The sequence below is a fragment of the Xenopus laevis genome, chromosome 4S (assembly GCF_017654675.1).
Source record: "Xenopus laevis strain J_2021 chromosome 4S, Xenopus_laevis_v10.1, whole genome shotgun sequence".
NCBI classification, from domain to species: Eukaryota; Metazoa; Chordata; class Amphibia; order Anura; family Pipidae; genus Xenopus; species Xenopus laevis.
Genome location: NC_054378.1, coordinates 12,899,781 through 12,912,394, shown reverse-complemented (window position 1 = coordinate 12,912,394; position 12,614 = coordinate 12,899,781). Strand labels below are relative to the sequence as shown.

The 12,614-nt window shown below is 42.9% G+C and overlaps 1 protein-coding gene across 9 annotated transcripts in view; it reads right to left on the bottom strand.

The window, feature by feature from the left end:
• Positions 1-12,614, bottom strand: part of shank2.S (SH3 and multiple ankyrin repeat domains 2 S homeolog) — a 299,657-nt gene that overhangs the window by 224,824 nt on the left and 62,219 nt on the right. For all 9 annotated transcript variants that reach the window (XM_041561943.1, XM_041561941.1, XM_018260197.2 and 6 more), the window contains exons 2-4: positions 4,727-4,955; positions 504-707; positions 325-396 (exon numbers count right to left, since the gene is read on the bottom strand). In XM_041561943.1, coding sequence (XP_041417877.1) covers positions 325-396; positions 504-707; positions 4,727-4,942 — 492 coding nt within the window. In that variant the 5' untranslated portion in view covers positions 4,943-4,955. The remainder of the gene's footprint in view (positions 1-324; positions 397-503; positions 708-4,726; positions 4,956-12,614) is intronic.

Here is a 12,614-nt window from a genome sequence, read left to right as displayed (position 1 = left end):
TATAACAGTGGAAACATCATCTTTTCAGATGATTAACATGCATGGCTACTGAGGAGGAGGAAACTGTACCCAGAAACCTGGCAAAGCATAAAGAAAGCTGTAGCTCAATGGCTGCTCAGAAAATGAAGTTGGTAAACAGAGTCCCATCCAACGTTTCTGTGGTCAGCTCTGAGCTGTGCAACATCACAAGACTTTCCTCTATGCACTAACTTAATTTTCTGCCAGCTGTATCCAGTTGGTCAAAATGAACAGCAAGCAAATACTGACTACAGCAATACCTACTTAGGATACACTGCCCATTTATAAGCATTTTGGCACATGTACCTTGGTATGTAGCTTGGCTATCTGCTTCTCATCAAGGCTGGGCTCTTTGTACAACCTCTTCTTGTAACGAAACTAAAAAATTTAAAACAGGACAATTTAAATAAAAATAAACTCAACCTATCATTGCAAAGTTACAGAACATGATTATTTCTTTGGAGCAGTTGGGTAAATATACAGACCTCCAGAGTTGGAACCCCTCTGCTCATGGGCTGGGGGTATTCCCTGAGAAGCCTCTCCTCTTCCAGGAATTTGCCCTCCCTCCCATTACTGAAGGGTTGGTACAGTCCGTAGTTGAGGACGTCCTTTAGACTCTGGTTGAGGGTGCACAGAATGCGCTGCTTGGCCACCCAGACTGTGGCATGAGGGTTGAAGCGGATGCATTTCTGCAAATCCCAAAAAATCAGATATTAGAACCATAGCACCTAATAACCAATAAAAAAGATTCATAATAATTACTGTATAAGGGATACTGTACCCCTGGCCCCTACCATAAATTATAAGGAAGTCACTGGGGGGTTCTGTGACCATATAAAGGCACAAGGCTGCAGGCTGAGTTATACAGGGAACTCTGAGTATCACTCATGTATTATAAGGGATAATGTACCCCCTACTGTAAATGATAAGGATATTAGAAGTCACTGAGGGGTTCTGTGACCATATAAAGGCACAACTCTGAGCATCCCTCATTAGCCTTTTAGCTGCTAGCACTTGCAGTCTGGGGTCATACAGTAGTATACTGTATGTGGATGAGTTTTCCCTAGTACCCAGGACCGCCATCAGAAATCGCAGGGCCCCATACGACAAAATTTCCTGGGCCCCCTGGGCTGCGCCCACCGCAAGCCCCGCCTACAGGTCCGCCCTCCCCACCACACAGTAAAAAAAACAAAAAAATATTGGTGGCTAGGGTTCCCACCCCATTAAAAAATATTGGTGGCTAGGACCCCACATCAGGAAAAAAATTGGTGGCCAAAATTGGTGGCCAGCCCCCCCCCCCCACACATTATAAGAAAATTGGTGGCCAGGGCCCCTTAAACGTCCATGCCTTCCCGAAGTCAGCAGCTCTCAGAAAGATGGGGGGCCCGGCTAATCAAGTAAGTGTGGCGTGGCCGGGGCCGGGGCCCCCTTACCCTCGGGGCCCTCTACAACTCCCCCCCTGTCCCCCCCGATTTGTACCCACAGTTCATTGCAAATCATGGAGGGCACAGACATGTAATTCAATAACTGCTTGCCCCCCACACCCAGTTACTGAGTAGTGGATACAGTAGCGCATGCAGACTATAGGCAATTAAAGGGAACTGGTACAAGTGCACCAATGATTATCTATTTATGTTTTTTTCTTTTTAATTTGGGCTCCTGGGGATCTGAATGTCCTTAATTAGCCTGCGATGTGTAAACTTGTTACTCCCTCCATAATTATCTTTAATTTCCTATGATGTCTGGCTCTGCAATTATGGTTTGCTTTATGATTTATGTATTTGTACGTTGTGATTACAGGACTATGAAGCCTTCCTAGAAGCCCCTGGTCAGGGTCAGTCCTGCTCCCCAATAAACTGGCCCATCGGTGTCTTTCCCGTTCACATATATCGTGTGACAGGGGTTGTGGTGGGGGCCCCTGGTGATTGCAAGAAGGGCCCTTTACTTTGCAGCCCAGTGCGCCAATCTGACCCTGTTCCTGGTCACTGGATTAAGCAGAATTTCTTTGGCCAAGAACAAAGAAATTCATTATTTGCTTTTGCGGCAGCACAGGCAGTGAATTGCATTGCGAACGTAGTTCCTAATAGATGTCTCAAAGCTAACAGTTTGGGTCTCAGAGAATATACACTGTAGGTGCCACAGTTCAGCCCTGTAACAAAGTGAGGCTTAAGGTGGCCTGGCCATGGGTCCTTCAGGCCAATTCAGCAGCTTATCTGCCAGTGTATGGGGGCTTCTGACAGGTCTTCCAGATGGATATCTGGCCAAGGTTTGATTTTTTTTTGGCGATCGAGGACCACATTGGCTAATTGATGTGGTCCTCATCACTTTGGCATTCTCTTCATTGTAATTGGATCATGCGGCCCTACCCTTTGATACTGCCCTGCCATTGGTGACAGTGGCATAACTATAGAGGAAGCAGAGTGGCTGGGTGGCCCGGAGAACAGGGGGTCCCTGACTGTGGGGTCTGCGTCCTCTATAACTAATTTAAAGAAAAACCTCCTCCCGAGCTGCTCTCTTACTGCGACGCAAGTCGTGCGGGAATGGGTGGGGCAGAGTTGGGATGTGGGCAGGTCAGACGCGGCACAGGAATTGGGAATCTGAAGATTATTTTTTACGCCACTGGTTGGTGGGCAAATCGACCACATGAGCGGATCTTATCTTGTAAGGCTGGACTCCCATGATTTAAAAAACAAAAGCATCTAACAATCGTCGCGCAATATAATTTATCCTTTTGTAGTTTAATCAACATATTTCCCACTCCCAAGGAACCCTTCTGATGCCAGAGGCCACAGGGCATATAAAATGCCCTGGTGGTGCCCTTTAAGACCTACGGCTGCAGACGCCAGCAGTCACATTAGGGGAAATATTTCCTTCTGTTTGGCTCAGCTCCGCCGTATTAGTAAGCACATTGTTGTGCTGAGTGAGTTACTGGCATATTTTGTTTATAAGCCGGGGGCATTGTTTGTTGGCATTCACTAGGCGAAAGCAAACTGGGATTACACACACGTAATAAAGATGGGTGAAAGTATAAAGGGCCGCTATATCCTCAAAATATCCCTGCAAAATGATGCTTAGTTCAAGGAAATATACCTATGCTGGCATTGATTTTTGGAATCCCTTTGTAAAGGCTGTGAGCAATCACAAGAGGGCTCTTCCTGCTGAATTGTGCTTAGTACAGGGGAATACGTATGCTGCCATAGTTTTATGGGTTATCTCTGTACAGACTATGAGCAAACTTGGGGACTGTTCCTGCTGAATTGTGTTTAGTACAGGGAAATACCTATGCTGCCATAGTTTTACGGTTTATCTCGGTACAGGCTATGCGCAAACAGGGGGCTTTTCTTGTAGAATTGTGCTTAGTAGAGGAAAATATTCTTACAACACTAAAATATATTTATGGTACCTCGCTGTGCAGGTTATGACTACTTAAAGGGGTTGTTTACCTTTAAATTAACCTTTAGTATGATATAGTGAGTGATATTTTGAAACAATTTGCAATCGGTTTTCATTTTTTATTATTTGTGGATTTTGAGTTATTTCGCTTTTTATTCAGCATCTCTCCAGTTTGCAATTTGAGCCATGTGGTTGCTATGGTCCAAATTACCCCAGCACACATACTGATTTGGATGGAAGGTGATTGGGAGGCTTGTGACTAGTCAGCTGAAAGTCTACTAACCTAATATTAACCCACAGCAATTACTCAGCAGGCAGAATTCTCCAGTCCCCTGTTTTAATGCAAATATCTGATTGGCTAATATTGGTTATCAGACCTGGTAACCAGGCACATGTTTTGCACCTTTTATTTCTTCGCCCTGTATATCTACAGTAGAGAAATCTATAAGGAAAATAAGTCAAGGCATATTGACTCTTTAGGGTGATTTTTACAAATCGGGGCACCTTGTGTTGTCAGAACCAGAACCTAAAGACAAGCCTGGGGGATTTTGCAGCTGACTTCTGATTCAGAACCAGTACTGCAGGGAACATAAACAGCCAGACAGTTGCTGCTTTTAATAGGAAGGACATTTACAAATAACTATAATATCACTAATGTGTATTGAAATGGCATAGGGAAGAGTATGCCCCATTGAGTGAATCATGAATGCACTGGAATGTACAAACCAATGAAGATAGTGACACATACCGTCAGTGATTGATACTTCTCATTCTTATCAGCACAGATACAGGCTTTTGTATGTCCCTATCTGCACTGATGTAGGAAGTAGCAATCATTTACAGAGATACTACACTACAGCCATTCATTAAACTACATTGTAGCCCCATTATCTAATCAGGGATTGGTCAGATACAGACCATCTGGAAAATTCAATCTTCCCAGAACTAAGTGTCATTCTTGCCCGATGTGTTTAATTCTTCTCATAGCTGCCATCCTGGTGAAGCCACAAGTTGATACAAAGTGAGCCTCAACAGCTTGTAAGGTTTTACAATACCTGTATGCATGAGACAATCCTATAAAATAAAGTTTTTTAACATAGTATAGATGATAAAAGGTGCACAACTGGGTCTACTGATGCTGGGGAACCCTGGAGCAACTGCCACCCTGGACCTGGCAGTAGCTTTAGGATTCCCATATCGGGTTGCATCAATAGCAGCACTAGATTTGCACCCAGTGAATCCAGTGGCAGATTCACATTTAATAACAGACCAACCAGGAGTGATCCTTTAACTACGAAAGGAATCAAGGGCTCACGGTTTGCTGAAGATCTGTGATCACAATCCTGATGACCATAGTATTGGTCTGGATATCTTCCAGCCGACTGGTCGGACGCTCCGCAGTGGCTTTGATGGTGTCATAGATGGTCTCTTCTTTAGAGCTGTCGGATTCCGATTCCATTGAGTAGTCTGAAAAGCTCTGCGCCATCTCATCTTCACTGGAAGTGGGACTGCGGGGCATGTTCAGTGTCATTCACCATAAAGCACTACAACCATAAAGAAGATGAGAGGCTTTCAGAATGGAGAAGGTTCGGCAGTGAAAACAAAACAATGAACTATCAATGAAGAACAGAAGAAACAAACCAAGAAAGAAGATGTAAGAGAATGTAGAAAGAAAGTATAGTAGAAGAGAGAATATGGGTCAAGGGTTTAAGGACATTGTCACATTGGTCCACCAAGATACCAGGAGATGTATGATGGGCCCTGGCTTCAGTGGATCAATGAGTCTGCTCAACTAGATGAACTAATTTTTTGGAAAGTACCATGATTCTACACCCTTGTCACTCTTGTTGTTCTCAGGCTTCAGTGGATCAATGAGTCTGCTCAACTAGATAAACAATTTTTTTGGAAAGTACCATGATTCTACACCCTTGTCACTCTTGTTGTTCTCAGGCTTCAGTGGATCCATGAGCCTGCTCAGCTGGGAAAGTACCATGACTCTACAACCCTCACCACTCTTGAAAGACTTGGGCTTCAGTGAACACTTAAGTCTACTCAACTAGATGAATTAATTTCTGGGAAACTAGCATATCTCTACCCCATTGTCACTCTTGATAAAAATGGGCTTCAGTGGACCATTAGATTATCTAATTTCCTGAAATTAGAAAGCACCATGGCTACTCACTTGTCACTCTTGATAGGTTCAGGCTTCAGTGGACCCATAAAACAACTCAGCTAGATTAACTTATTTCCTGGAAAATACAGTGACTCTGCACCCCTGCCACCCTGGATGGACTCAGGCTTCAGTGGACCCATTAGTTTATTCAATTAGAAGAACTCATTTATTAGTTACATGATGACTCTACATCCTTGTCATTGGTGCGTTAGAGACCTCTCTATCTACACAGCTCGATTAACTAATTTTCTAGAAAGCCCTGTGGTTCTACAACATTACCATTGGCCACTGCAGGAATCTCAGGGTTGGACCTCCTGTCCAACCATAATGAGGTGTGTTGCACCATTAAAAATTCAGAGCTCTATGGCTCTGTACAAGAAGGACATCATACCCTCAACACTTAAGGATAAGACAAGTTGATAGTAAGCAAACAATGCAGAGAACTTCAGAATATAAAAGAGGAGAGATAGAAAGATGAAACAGCAGTGGATAATGAGCAGAAGGTGAATGTCATTATGATAACAGGAAAGATAAAGATGCAACAAGTTGTTACAATAGTATTTAAATATAATAGCCGGAATAGGTTTCTTACAACAATATGATTTATACCTGGTGGCTGTGCAGACAAGACTTATTGTCTAACTTGTCATTTTCTCTATCATTTGCAAGATAATGACTGCACAACCTCTGTACGATCATATTCCCCAGCTGTCTGTCACCCACAACAATGCAACATTATTCTCGCACCATGAATTCCCAGCAAGGCCTACCAGTTCAACATATGGGTAAAAAATGTAGTAAAAAAAAAAAAAAGAGCAATCAGGGGGGGTAAAGACTTTTTGGGGTTGGAAGCCCAATTTATAGTCCACTGTTTGGGAAGACCTCAGTTTATAGCTAGTTTATACACACCCATGGCTTAAAAGTCACTGCTGTAGGATAAGCTACTAGGGCAAGTTTTACAGCATGTTCCTATCGTTCTACTCAACTCGTTGGCTGTTTGGGCCCTCAAGCCCCATAGTATGAGGGTAGGGTTTACAGTGGGTAACACATGATTCCTTCTGTGAATATTTAAACTTATAATGCAGCCTATGGGGTATTTAATGCACAGATGTAGGATGTTCTGCATACACCCCTGTGAAATGGACCTCAAGAGCCACAGTATTTCATGCCTTCCAGGGTCCATTTTCTTTTATACATGAAGAATTAAAAGTAATAGATTCTTGAGAAGCTCTATCCCATATGTGAAAATTGCCTTTTTCTCTTATAATGTAACATTCTATTATCCCAGCCATTATTCTTTCCCATTACATATTCACCCTGAGATGTCTCTGCAATCTCACCCAATCTCGTCTAGTTTGTTTTCATAAGGGAAATACAGTATATATATATATATATATATATATATATATTTGGGAGAATGCACAAAAATAATAAGCATAAGAGTAGACCAGGGACGGGCAGAGGTATATTTTATCATTAGAAAGGCTGCAAATGTACAAGAGGAGATGTAAATATTCTATAATAATTAGAGGTATAGGACAATACAGACTTTTCGTATTATTGATTATATTTCCCTGAAACATAGCTTCAGTACGTGCAGTGGCGTAACTACCAGGTGGCCAGTGGGGCTATAGTTATTTTATTTCATGAAGGCACATCATTCATATAAATAAGATATATCATAAGAGCTGTCACATGTTTTTTCTTAAACCAAAGGTTTTATGGACTCAAGAGCAATAACCTTTGTGTGCCAAGATTCATTTGAGGGTGCCCTCCACTAAGGTTACAAAAATAAGGTCATCCTGTCTGTGGGAATGGGGTCCCTGTCAGAACTCTTGGGGCTTTATACTATTTAGTGGACAGGGCCCAACCTTCCAGAGGTTCTTAGCATGATGGGTTACCTTGGGTAGTGGGCCTTGGCAATTAAGAAGATTGGGGACCTGTGTTTAGAAAAACAAAGCTTGCCTTAAGTCGCTCCTGGTCATACCCTGCTTCTCCCAAATATGCAGAGGTCTGCCCAAGCACACCCATTATTGACTAAGCCACATCCCTTTTGTGGTCCATAGTTAGGGATTGTTGTAACTTTCAGTGCCCCCATTTACAACAGGGCACTTAACTGTTGCTGTAGTATAAAAAAGCTGAAAAGGGACTAGGTTTTGGTTCTTGACTCTAAATATTCCAGATATTGGGCACCCCCATTCCTGGAAAAACAAAAATTGGTGCTGTAGTTTAAATATCTGGGAAGGAAATAAGTTCTGGCTCTTGGCTCTCTTCTAGTAAGGACCCCAGATTTTGGGTGCCTCTATTCATGGGAAAAAATTGAACCATACCTAAAAAGGGATTATTTTTTGTACCTACAAATAACAATGACATTCAGCATTATTGTCAGCAGCAGGAGCTGAAAATGGCATCCAGGTGGCAAACCTTCCTTGAGGTGGAATAACCTGCAGAAGATGCCGAGCTTTCTTAGGAGACCCCAGGAGTGATATGGTAGTGAGGGTTCTGTCTTGATGTGTCCCCAGAACTACAACTACCAAAATTCCTGAACATATTAATGGGGTAAACATGCAGGGGCAGCTGCATTCCAGAAATATCTGGTGACCAAAGCCTACAGGTGGCCATACAGAGGTTGATTTCAACCCACAGATCCTGCCTTCTTTATTGGCCCAAGTATGGAGCCCACTAATGGGACTGCCCAAAAAATAACTAGATGAAAATCGACAGGTTTGATTTTCCTGTCCGACAAGGGCCACATCAGCCTTTTGATGCTGTCATCATCCAACTAAGCCATAGATGCCTCTGTATGATCCAAGTTTTGTGGCCCTGGTCATAAGATCAGATCAGCTAGCTTTGGGCGAGTATGTGAGCCTATGATTAAGTCAAAACAAAAAAGTCAGACAGCGCACAACCAATTTAACAAAAGTAAGGTGCAGTACTTACGGGACTCCCCAATGGAGTCACCAAGGGTAAAGAATGTTCCAAAGGTGAAGACTGCACACTCAGAAATTGAAAAAATATATTTATTCCATCAATTAAATATTACAAAACATAAAGGCCCCATAAATATAGGCCTTACGCGTTCCGGGGGCTTCATTAGGGGCAAAAATATACAGTACGGTGGTCCACTCCCTGAGCTGAGGGTTCAGGGTAGTGCACCTGGACCCCCCTTCACAACTGGTGAGTTCTACAAGCACCTAAGATTTGATCTACTTTCTATACTGACTTCTATCAAGAAATAGTGTGTGAAGGAAGGAAGATTCAGTATAACAAAGGGGGTGGAGCTTCATATTAGATAAGGAAGCTACTGATTCCCACTGCAGGTTACAGCTTCTTGAAAGGACATCAGACTCAATGTTAGAAGAGAGGTCATTTTGGGGGCTGTTTAGAGTCTTTTTAGGGATTTTAAAATAATCAGTTTACTTATCCTTTAAGTTGCAAGGCTGGAGTTAACACTGTATCAGCTTTATTGTATAGGAAAGGCACAAACAAAGCTGTAGCCAATCAGAGCATCAGAAATGTTCACCCTGCTAAAACAAGCTGCCAATCAAAGCAACAGGAGATTTTTACACCACTCTATCCTAAAAGGGTACATGCATATAAGTAGCACTAATAACGCAAATAAATGATTAGCATCCCACTTAAAAGTTAATTTAAAGGTTAACTTGCCCATTAATAAAGGGCCGTCTGACGCATTCCGCAGCAGCGAATTTACAGGGCCCTAAAAACGTCATCCCTGGAATGAAAGAACATTTGCTCCACCCCGGGACGTGACTAATTTACATTCATCCACTGATGGTTTTCTTTGCACCTAACAATAAACAAACAATGCTGCCAAAGGCTTGTCGTTCTCTAACGATCAGTAAGTGCAAATTAAAGACATGACAGTTTAAATATCAGCATGAATTTCTGGAGGCTAGCATTTCTAACCTCAATCTCTCAGCACATGACGGGAAATCTTTAGGGAGAGGCAGCGTTTCCCATAGGGGTGGCTGTCGAGATTGGTGAGTGACAAATATGGATTTGCGGTCTATTTCCTCGTCTGTCAATATATGGAAAGAAACTACTTATTCCTTGAAGTGCCAGAATGTAATTAGGTTCTTTTCATCCTCCTTGTGTGTATTTAATGATATAAGGAAAGCGGGTGTTATAGAAGTTATTGAAGAGTCTTAAAATGAGTTCCAGTCTTCAGTCACCCCAAGTCTGTACTTCTAGGTCTTTCCTTGGACTATGGAATAACCAAGCATGCGTATATCATGATGACATCATTACATAATGATGACATAATTAAATGACATGAGCTCCATTTGCGCAAAGAGCAAATGGTGGGAGATTTAAAACTATTAGAGCTAACTGGTGGTTCACCAACATGGAACACTTCCTCCACTGGTGTCTAGTCTAGTTGACAGTCTAGTTGGGCTTTCAGGAGTATCTAGGAGAGCAAACAGCCATTATTCAAAAATCTCACCCAATTCGACCTACTAGTTGGGATTTCAGGGGTAACTACAAAAACAAATCGATATTGGACTTTCAGGGGTATCTAGGAGAGCAAATAGATATCCCTAAATCTCATGAAACAGAACTTCTAGTAGCTCTTTCAGGAGTATCTAGGAGAGCTAATAGACATCAACCACAAAGCTTACCCAATTTTGACTTTATAGTTGAGATTTCAGTTGTATTCAGGAGAACATTTATGTATTATACCTAAAATCTTACCCTAAATGACCTTTGAATTGAGCATCCGGAATAGTAGAGCAAATAGGTATTATCCCCAAATTTCACCCAAATTGACCTTTGAGTTGGACTCAGGCCCGGATTTGTGGAGAGGCCACCAAGGCCCGGGCCTAGGGCGGCAGGATTTTAGGGGGGCGGCATTCTGCCCAACCACACCCACATTTGTCCAGAAACACTGGGGATGCGCAAGAGATACTATAGTTTTTTTAAATTTCCCGTGCACCAATCCCCATTGCTCCAGTCCTGATGATGAAAATTTGAGTGAATAAAATGGAGGGGACGGGGCCGATGAACGAAATTGGGCCTAGAGGCACCCGCTATGTAAATCCGACCCTGGTTGGAATTTCAGGGGTATCTATGTGAGAAAATAAGCATTACCCCCAAATCAAGCCATAATCAGTCTTCTAGTTGGGTTTCTAAGGGCTATCAAAAAGAAAATAAAGGGGTGCCTAGGTAAAAAAAAAAAAACAAGCATTATCCCCAATTCTCATTCTAAATGTATTTTAAGAAGGGCTTTCAGGTTCATCAATGAGAACAAATAGGCATTATTCCCATATCTCACCCTAATTAGTCTTTATGCAACAGCCCCACAACAAAAACAAAATGAGTTGCTATCCTGGGTGAGGCACAAAAACCTCTGTTTTTCTCTGATCTCTGATTGGTTGCTATTACTAGACCTGGTGAAGACTACTTGTATTGTATTATTTGCTCCTCTTGCTTTAACACAGCACCACAATGCACTTCCAGTACAACATTAATTCTATCTGCATTGCAGATTCATTTAAACTGCTCGAGAGGCTTTCAGGGCTTTAGGAAAGATACAGCGGAAGACTGGTTAACAATGATCCTAAGTAACAAACCCAACCCCCTGAGAATTACAAGATTCAACAAATCAATAATTAAGTAGAATTACAATTCCTTGAAATCCCATGATCTTCTAATCCTAGACAAAAGGTTGATCGGGTTAGTAGAGCAGCAACACTGGGGACCCACAGTTAAGGGTCAGTCCACACACGAGCAGATTCGGGAGATTTAGTTGCCTGGCGACTAATTGCCTCTTCTTTTGGGCGACAATCTCCCCGAACTGCCTCGCGTGTCTTCCCGTCCGCTATAATGAAAAGTCACCTGCGATAACGCACACGTGGTGCTTCGCTTTCCGAAGTTGCCCGACGTTTTTTCGTGAAGCAACTTCGGGCTACTTCTGAAAACGAAACTCTGCGCATGCTTTAGCGCAGGCGACTTTTCACTATAGCGGACGGGAAGCCACGCGAAAGCAGTTCGGGGAGATTGTCGCCCAGAAGAAAAGGCTATTAGTCACCCTGAATCTGCTCGTGTGGACTGACCCTAAACAGTGAGATAGGTGGACCCAAGCCTAGAGTTACAGGGAACGGAGGAAGGCTGGGTTTCAAACCTGAAATATACAACTTGAGGCCTCCAGAACAACAATGCCCATCATCCCAGGAGTGGCCTACAAAAGGTACAGTTCCCCATCTAAAGCAGCCTATGCCTGATACAGGGCTCTGGGGCCAGTGTCAGACTGTGGAACCTGGGGCCACCAATGGCTAAGTAGTTAAGGCTACTGGCGTGCCACTCACTCCACCCTGCAGGTCAAGTGCAGTCAACCCCAATGTCGATTTTCTGTGCTGTAAGTAATGTCAAAGTCCAGAGATATTCACCTTCCCAGATCCTTTCTATTCCACCACAATCATGCCCAGTACTGCCAAGACCACACACTACCAACTGTGCCACTGCTGGAGGTAGCATTACAAGAGACTCCCAAAAAAGGGCTGACAGGTCTTTGGACCCCAGAGCAAAATAAATCTAGGTCCTCATTAAACTTAAATGTTTTTTTCAAAACCTATAGTCCAACTGCTTTCGAGTCAGTGCACAACTAGCCCACCTATACCTTCTGGAGCCCCCAGCAGTCACTGGTTCTGCTTGCTCTATAGCAGTGATCCCCAACCAGTAGCTCATGAGTAACATGTTGCTCTCCAACCCCTTGGATGTTGCTCTTAGTGTCCTCAAAGCAGGGGCTTATTTTTGAATTCCAGGCTTGGAAGCAAGTTTTAATTGCATGAAAACTAAGTATAGTGCTAAGCAGTGCCTCCTGTAGGCTGCCAATCCACGTAGGGGCTACCAAATAGTCAATTACAGCCCTTATTTGGCACCCCAAGAGACTTTTTCATGCTTGTGTTGTTTCCCAACTCTTTTTACAAAGGTTGGGGACCCCTGCTCTATAGTTAGCACAATACCTATTCTAGGTAATTAAAACAACAACAAAAAGTGAAATGATACCATG